At 46.2% G+C, this 9,162-nt stretch overlaps 1 protein-coding gene across 1 annotated transcript in view; it reads left to right on the forward strand.

The window, feature by feature from the left end:
- Positions 1 to 6,828, forward strand: part of LOC104367953 (vasoactive intestinal polypeptide receptor) — a 113,412-nt gene extending 106,584 nt beyond the window's left edge. Inside the window, exons 11-13 of the mRNA XM_042802156.1 lie at positions 2,737 to 2,866; positions 4,240 to 4,281; positions 5,805 to 6,828. Of these exons, the coding sequence (XP_042658090.1) occupies positions 2,737 to 2,866; positions 4,240 to 4,281; positions 5,805 to 5,996 (364 nt within the window). The 3' untranslated portion in view covers positions 5,997 to 6,828. The remainder of the gene's footprint in view (positions 1 to 2,736; positions 2,867 to 4,239; positions 4,282 to 5,804) is intronic.
- Positions 6,829 to 9,162: the final 2,334 nt, after the last annotated feature.

The following is a 9,162-nucleotide window of genomic DNA, read 5'->3' on the forward strand; positions in this document are numbered from 1 at the left end:
TCAGGGATCCCTCATTTGCATTTCTCCCTCCTTCTCTTGTTTATCTGATAAAAAACAGTTGACAGTATTGTTCAATTCTAGCTGGTTTCAGTTTAGCTGCAGGCTGGAAGTTCAGGTGCACTGCTGACTCACTCATTAATGCTACAGACAGTGAACTGGGCTTTAATGTATTGGAAATTGTGAAGACAAGTCTCCCAAAACAGTTTTCTGGAAATGAGAGAGACATATGCAAGAGTGGCACAGCAATAGTTCAGGCAGATAGAAGTTGTTTTCTGCAACAGAAATCTTGAGCAAAATTCATGCCTTTCTATTCTGTACATGTTCACAGATCAATATTATCATCAAAGTTTTCTGGGTAACTTTTCCATGATGCATTTAAGGAGTATGACTAAAATGTTGGTTCACTCTTATTCTCTCCCAAGGAGAGTAGTAGGTTCAGTGCAGGCTGGTGGAGATGTGGTTTCCCTAAATTACCTGCCACCATGTGTATCTGTCAGAGAGGGTAGGTGTAAGAAGGGCACCCTGTGCTGGGAGTGGAAGTAATTGGGTTTTTGGAGAAGCCATGGCCTCCAGCAGGTAGCTTTAACCAGCTTTGGACAATCTCCCAAGCAGTTCTTCCCTCCTGCACAGCCAGGTTTTAGCTTCCTGGGAGAAATTACACCATGACTGGTGAAGATTATGTTCCCCATTGCAGTGTTTAGGGGGGAAGTCTTTTAAATATCACAGGGCTAGACCATAGGGCCCTTGCCTTGAAGCCAAACTGAGATCTAAAACGTCGCTCAGTATTCTGGGGAAGCTCAGTGCTGGGAGCAAGAGACTGGTTTGGGGTGCTGTGCAAACTGGAGGAGGGGGCTCCTAAGGCTTGGCGTTTATGCCCTTTTCATTGCCACACTCCAGCCAGGAAGGAAAATGCTATAACCGATGCACTGCTGTTGTCTGTAATGATAAGATAAAATTTTCTAATCTGTGGGAGGTTGCCAACAGTGTCTCTATGAATAAGGTACACGAAGATAGCATTGCATCGATCTCCTCTAAGTTGACTGTTCCTGAAAGACTGGGGAGAGAGAAGAAATTTCTGCAAAGCCAGTGTTGATATTCACTGAACTGTGATCTACTTAGGAAATGAGTTTCTCTCTCATGTATCAGGAGCTAGGGGAATTAGGACGGGGTCATACTAGTGTGGCACACGCTGGCCAGAGCTGCTTCTAAGAGCAAGTAACATGGTGCCCTGATGGTCACCAGTGGCAGTGGCAGAGCAAGACATCCAAGAGGACTCAGATTTTGTATCTGCTCCCTCTGAGCAGGGATATGCCTTGCTAGTGAGGGATGTGGTGGGAAAGGCAAATTCCTGGAAAGTTCCTTGGCTTCCTACAGGCACTCATTTTGCCTGGAATGAGTCGCACCCATCTACCTTTCAGCCAGAATGTATTCCCTGAGGAACCATAGCCTCCAACCACAGCCTTAATGTCAAACTGGTTTAGGGCTCGGCCCCAAGAAAGCCAGAAAGGTCTGCTGGGAGGTACAGTGATGAGCATCATCTGCATAAAGCTGGCATGTTAGCCCTCCCAGTGGGTTTATGCAGATGGCAAATAAATGAAGATGGTCTGAGGGGACTGAGCCTGATGAGACTTTGGAGATGAAGGGTTTGCAGATGGAAGAACAAGTATTTCCAACATCCCAGCTGTAGCTTCAATTCGTCCAGAAGCTTCTGAGAGGACACAGGAGGGTATGGGTGACCAAGGAAGCTAAAACCGCCATAAGCATCCTTAGGCCCTTGAATCCATTTTATTTCCATCAGCTATATTTTAATAGTGATTATATTTAATAAATTATCATCTCTTCCTAATTAGACCTCTGATTACCCAGCCTGATGCCATTAAGCACTAATACTGTTCATCCCCCTCCTTTGGAGATATTCATTGTGCGATAGCCTGTCATTATTCTGAGCTAAACATACCATTTGTCTCCCAGAAGCTGTAATTTTCAGAAATCCCAAGCAAACAAAGTCAGAGCTAGATGATGATTTAGCTTGTGGAGATGAAAAAAGATCTCTGGTGGGAGGGGAAGAAGAGGGAAGGGAGAAAGAAATACCTCCATTGAAGTTTCTAGGAATAAAGATGTCACATTTTATGTTGTCACCACATCTGAAATCACCAGCCATCTGCAGGCCAAGGAGAAAAAAATCTGGGGCTGATCACTCTCCCTTAGCTGAAGGCACATATATATTTATATGAGAGCTGCTAATGAGGAGGAAAGCAAGCCTGTGGAAGTGCTCTCAGCACGGTCCTTGGTTAGAGCTGCCTCCACATGACTGTGCCCAGCTGAGGGTCCACCTCCACGTGTCACTGCATCCCAGCCCAGGTTGTCAGAGGGATCCTGAGGAGGGTGGGCTGTCAGGAGCTATCTCAACACCCTCCTTTTTTCTGTACCCCAGACACTTCTTCCCTCTGGGTGAAGGCAGCCTCCTGATGCTGCCTCGCTCAAGGCTTCTGTTGAAAGGCTGGATGTTCCCAGGACCTCAAGGTAAGTGGTCCATATCACATCTCCTAAGGGCAAACAAAGGCACGTAACATGCATGATACAGGTTACACCATCATGATCCAGGTAATCAGCAAATATGTACTGCAGCAAATTAAAATTTTCAGGGTTGCATAGGGCTCAGATGCAGGATTCCCCATCAACCAACCCTTTAGCTCCTCTTCCCTCTCTCCTGATTCATGGTTGTCTTTCCAACAGGAGGCTGGCCAAGTCCACCTTGCTGCTGATCCCTCTCTTTGGAATTCACTACATCATGTTTGCTTTCTTCCCTGACAATTTCAAAGCAGAAGTTAAGCTGGTCTTTGAGCTTGTGGTTGGGTCATTCCAGGTAAGCCACCCTTTGGGCCACCAGTCGGTCACCAAGTCTGTCAACAGGGAGAGGTATAACAAGCTTAACAAGAGAATAAGCAAACGTGGGACTTGGGGTTTTCCTGGTCGTGCCCAATAATGCTGTTACACCTTTGGGGAAAAAGCAATTCACTCCGTCAGGATGGAAGATAATTTTGCATTTTGCCACCTGGAATTCCAGCAGGAGATCCTCTCTCCTCATTTTAAGCACCTGAAAAGAAAATGTACCTCTGTAAGTTAGTGGCCCTGGGGTTTTTGTACGTAAAGAAGAAAAATGAGCACCTGAGTTCAGTTTATATATTATTGACATGGTGTAAGATGAGATAAATCACCTTTGGGAGGAGTGTCTTTCTGGCCACTAACAGGAGCCTAGCCTGACTTCAACCAGCTGACTTGCATGAACTTTCCCCTCTGTTAATAAGCCAAGTCCTGCCTGTAGATCTTGCGCAAACAGGATTCCTGTTCATTGGCATAGGAGGCAGGTTTCCCACGAGGATGGAAAAGGGGGCTGTCCTCCACGTTAATCTTTAGGAAGCCCTGATGAAGTTTGCTTTTTAGACCCTCCCACACACTTCACTTCAGTCAGTTCCAGTGCTGGGCTGTTAACCTTGACCCTGCTGTTGCATTAAAAGAAGCACTTATTTATATATTTCATCCAATTGCATCCGTCCATTAATCAGCTCTAGCCACTTTGTGTTCTCACAGCCTGCAAGCAGGATCTGTCCATCACCATGTACCGTACATGCATCAGTGGCATGCTTTGTTCAGTGGTGAATGAGTTAACATCCCTGTCTACATCATCATCACATCTGGCGTCTCTCCTTTGAGAGATAAGTGGATCTACACTCACTCCTTTAGTGTGTGCAACCATAAGGGCTAGAGATAAGTTTGGTTTACTTTTTTTTCAGTGGAAGCTGAGATTCTCAAAAATTAGGTGTCGCTGCAGGGAGGATGGGAAATGAATAGTTTAGCCCTATACTGCGGTCATACTGACCCTGATGATGTTCTAGTGAGCTTGTTTAGATCTCCCCAGTTTCAGCTGATAAGACCAAGCAGGAAAGTTGGGTCTATCCCATCCAGTTGCCTCTAATGCCCCAGTTTGAATGACCAGGTGCCCCTTAGAGCTGAGCTGACTGCTGATGGCTTTAAACACCACTCTGGAGCAATCTTTGAACTCACAGTCATACATCTACTGCAAGGTACCTTAACCAATCTTCTCCTGCTCCTTTTATAGGGAAAATGCAATCAAGTGGTTTCTAAGGGGCACTAAGCAGTCCCCCAGTAGTGCTCCCTTTCTCCAAGACTGCAGTGAGTTTGAGAGGTGCTAAAAACCTGTTCTGTCCTTTCTCCTAGGGATTTGTGGTGGCTGTTCTGTACTGTTTTCTGAATGGGGAGGTAAGATCAACAGTATTGTTTGGTTAATGTTTACAACTAAGACAAATTGAATGCTTGTGGAGAGTGGCTTGAGAAGTGTCCCATTCCTGATGTTACCATATTGGGGGGGGAAGCATCCAAGTCAAATCGCTCGCTCAAAAACAACTCAACCATTTTCCTGACAGTTTCCATCACAATTAATAAACATAGTAGGACTTTTGTGAGCACTGTAGTATTGCTGCTGCTGAATCTTTCCTTTACTCATGAGACAGCATCAGCAGAACTCCCATGTGACCTTTAATAAACCCTAGTTCAAAAGGACTACCTTCAGCAGAGAAGGATAAAGCCCATCTTCTAAGCCCTACTCATGCTTAGTGACTCAGTGAATCCTCCACAGAATCAGGCCCGCTGCCAAGATGGAGGCTTGTTAGTGCAGTGATATTTTTGTACCATGCTCCATCTACCCATAAGAAATTCAACAGAGACTGATTAAACCCATATCTTGAAGGCTACCAAGTAGGTGTGAGCAGCTAAAAACTTGGCGCTGCTGTCAGCTGGAGCACTTTCAGCTCAATAAACTCAGCACGGACAGGAAAGAAGCAGCTGTGATCTGGGTTTGTGTTCCAGCTTCCAAGGGAGAGGAAGAGTGTCCAGAATCACAATTTGCTCTCTTACAGCTCTGATGCTGCTTTCAGCCATGCTGATGCCATGTGTACATCATGCAGTGGCATGCAGGGCAGATAGCCCGGTTCCAGCAGAGACCTTTGCCAATAAGCCTTCATGGAGCAAGGCAGTACCACACAAACTTATTAATGATCCAAAACTTACATAGGCATTGACATGACTTGCTGGGCACAAATCAGTGCCAGGTAAACATGTTGCTACCTTACAGGCATTGATCTTCACACGTTTCCAGTCCTGGGGTTTGCATCCTGGTGTTGTGCTGTTCCTGTGCTTTCTGATCCCAGAGACCCTCAGACACAGCTGCTTTCTCTAATTCATACTGTTATCTAAAAATTTGGACTGGAAGGCTGCAGGAGGGGACAGGGATGGTGGCCAGATTTGTTCATGTTTGAATCTGGACAGTGTAAACCAGAGTTGTCTGTGAACTCCCTGAGGTGGAACAAGTAGCTTCTATCAAAAAAGCACAGCTGTATTGACAGCTTTACAAACAAGATATAGTTAAATCATTTGTATTTGGACAAGAACAAGCCAGCGAAAAAAAACTTTAATTATATTCACACAGTGTAGAAAATGTTGCCATTAAAGTTGTCTGGCACCTTCACTGTGTCAGATAAGAAATTCCCTATGCTCACCTTTCTGCTGAAGCTCATGGATTTTTGCTCTAGTAGTTTACTTTCTGGAGTGTCACCTCTCTTCTCTGTGGCTTAAGAGTTCTGTTCTGGCCAGGTTGAGTTTAGTGACCTTTATAAAATAATTCTTGGCCCCTCGGTAGGTGGGTTGCCCATGGCTGCTCACACAATCAAGTCAGAGCAATAGAAAACGCTCCCCTCTGCTGAATTGCTTGTCTTTCCACCACCTAGGTCCAAGCTGAGCTCAAGCGAAAGTGGCGGAGGTGGCATCTGGAGCGGTTCCTGGGCTCGGACATGAAATATCACCACCCTTCCTTAGGCAGCAACGGCACTAACTTCAGCACCCAGATCTCCATGCTGACCAAGTGCTCACCAAAGACACGCCGGTGCTCTGGCTTCCAGGCCGAATTCTCTCTGGTGTGATGGGGAGAGGCTCTCCAAGCACTGAGCATCCAAGAGAGAAACTGAGACACAGAAGGATCTCCAGGAATCGGCAATGTGATGGCAAATCCTTGTGAAATTACATGCTCCGCATGAGCCAACAGAGGACACAAAACTGGAAAAGCCACTGGCATCCAGAACAAGATCAGACAAGCCAAGAGGCAGAGAAATACTTTTCCTCTCCCTCTTTTCAGACCTTTCACTCTTAAGTTTCAAGCCCTCAGGGGTGATAACTATGAGTAAAGGTCCCAGTCACTTGAGGAGAGACTGGGAGATCCTGATGTGTCATAAATAATGAAGTATGGGGGGTAAGGGAGGGGAGAGCCTGAGTCCCTGGTGGCTTTACCAGAACCGGCATCTCTGAAACAGATAAATTGCACTTTTTAAAAAAAAATGAGCCAGTAAAGGAGAGAGAGAGAGGCAAAAAGCAGGAAAAAAAAATGCCAACCATATGAATGTGCCAAAAGTCCTGTTGGTAAGAGGTGGTGATAAGGCACCAAAGACAGTCAGGGAGAAGGGACAGGAGGAACATGAGCAGGAAGGGGAGAGGCCAGCACACGGCCCATGCCTCTGCATTTTACACGTGTGAAGATGAAGCTGCAGCACCAGGAAGGCCCCTCGGAGGGTGCCCCACTGATAATTGCCCACCATCCTGGTTAGCAAAAGCTTTCCAAGCACCCTTGGGTGCCCTCTGGAAAAGCAGGTCGCTGAGAAGGAATACGCGCTGCATTCACGACAGTGTGTTTTGTTTGGTTGTTTTCAATGAACAGGAAACTCGATTTTCATGTATAAAAAACAGGTACAGATGCCAAAAGCAGAGCATGGCTGTGTTTTTCATTCTTTTTAAGTTCACCCATAGATCTTGGTGCATTAACGCACCCAGGATCATTAAGGATCAGGGGAAAACAATTGGTCTGTAATTCGTTTGCACTTGCTTAGCATGCACTGCCAAGAAAGGGAGATGTAGAATCCTGTAATTCTTAATTGAATCAGACCTGCCATAAGGAGCCACTCTCCAGATGAAAAAATTAGCGTCACAGCAGCAAGCAAAATTGCTTTCATCAGAACAAGGTTGTCTCAGCACGTAACTGGCACTCCGGGAGTCAGGAAGGAGTGAAGGAGCTATTAAATTGATTTCTTCCTCAGCTTTTGCAGGGAGCTTTCATCCTATGATGAAGGCATTGTTAGATCTTTAAGATGTGCATGTGTATTTTACTTATTTCCTGAAGGCCTATTAACTTCCATATAGGGGCAATCCCTATTTGAAGAACACACATAGATCCTGTTAAAACCAAAGGACTAGTTATTTTTTTCTTTACTTTTCTTGGTGGAGGAGTGAAGAAGAGGCGTGAAACCAAATCCTGCCCAAACATGCCAGGCTGGTGGCTCGCAGGGCACTCCATTCAGCTCACGCTCCCAGGCACTGCATTTAAGGCAATCCCCACAGCCCCAACCTCAGTCAGAAGACAGACAGCAGAAGGATGGGGATGCTCGTGTTTGTGTCCCACCCAACCTCATCAAAGGGGTTTGCACCAGTTTTAGACTGGGGGTGGGAAATGCCTGCCCAGTTCATGTGTACACTTGGCAGTTGGGCTGCTGTCATCCTGCTGTAACATGTCACAGCACTGTCCTCATGAAGGAGGCTGGGTCACCAAGGCACGTACGTGGAAAGGAAGGTGGGCTCATCTTTCAGAGTTCAGAGACCTCAACTTATCCACCAGGTACTGACAGCACCTGGACTTCTTTTTCTTCATAATGAAATGTAGTTCATCTTTAACTTGCTAGGTTTGGGGTTTGTTTTGCTTGCTTGTTTGCCTGCCTTAAGCATCAGTGATTCACTGCCAACAAACCACACTGAGCCCAGGAGGAGAAGGTGCAGATCTGGACATCCAGTTCCTTTCTCTAGTTCCGAGAGTGTGGTTTTTCCATGCCATAACCCTCCCCAGAGCTATACCTGGTATCATCTGAGCTTGATGCTTCCACAGTATTTCCCCACTTGTAGGACTGAGGACAGCGTATAGAGGGATGAAGTCACTCAGGGGCATGAGATTATCTGATATAACTGCCATGAAGGGTAGACATGCAGACATGCATTGTCAGTGAGCTAGCTCAGACACTGTCACAGTGTAGCCATGGCTACCTAGCTTGCAAAACCTAAGAGGATAAGTAGATATTGTGAAGATAGTCATAATGAACTCCATGGTCCTGGAATTAAAGTGCTGATGAGACCTCAGGCTATCCAGGTGCAAGGCATCTTTGTTATGGCTACACGACATGGAAACCATACCATTAGCACTTAGAATCCAACACTGACGTACCATATGATCATCAAAATCCTCCCTTAGCAGCTCTCCAATTTCCCAAAATCCAGAGAAACCAAGAGGATGTTTAAAATGTCCCAGTGTTGCTTGCACTGCAGCCCCTATGCTCTGACACCCCAGGAACAAGGTCCTCATTGAAATCTCCATGAGGTTCTCGGAGGCAAGGACCCTCTTTGTGTTTGATGTTGGTGCTGCTCTGGTGAGTGCTTTCAGACCTGGATTAGGACTCACACACAAGATACTGGAGAAGTCCCACCAGTACCACCAATTCTTCTCCTGGGCCGGGTTCAAAGCAAGGATCTGACCTAGGTCTGCGTTTCACCGGGTGAATGGCTAGCTGCAAGGGAGCCCAGAAGAAGCAGGGGAAATCTCTCTCTCGGCTTACAAGTTGTTCCACTTGGTGAAGAATGCTTCCTCTCACTGGTTCAGTTTGGAAGCAACGTCAGCCTGGGAAAGGTTTGATTCATCAGGCTGTGAAGTCATTCAACCTGAAGAGGTGTTAAAGAGCTAAATTCAGCTAAAGAGCTGATTCCTGGGGATCGATCATGGTAGCTATTTATGCCCAACAAAACTGGTGGGCTGCAGAGGAGCGCTGCCTGATCTTGTTAATGCATCCACCGAGGTGCCTAAGGTATGAACTCACATCCCAGGTCCCAGACGAGTGAAGGAGGAATTTGAACACAGAGTTGCTGAGCACCAGTGGAGCACCATTGCTAGCAACCTCCTTTGTGAGATGTGAGGAAGAACCTTCCCATCTGTTTCAGGCAGCCTTGCTGGGGTAGAAGATCTGTGTCTGAACCATGAGCAGTGAGGAACCCTGTGTATTT

The sequence above is a fragment of the Tyto alba genome, unplaced genomic scaffold (assembly GCF_018691265.1).
Source record: "Tyto alba isolate M040663 unplaced genomic scaffold, T.alba_DEE_v4.0 Super-Scaffold_38, whole genome shotgun sequence".
NCBI lineage: Eukaryota > Metazoa > Chordata > Aves > Strigiformes > Tytonidae > Tyto > Tyto alba.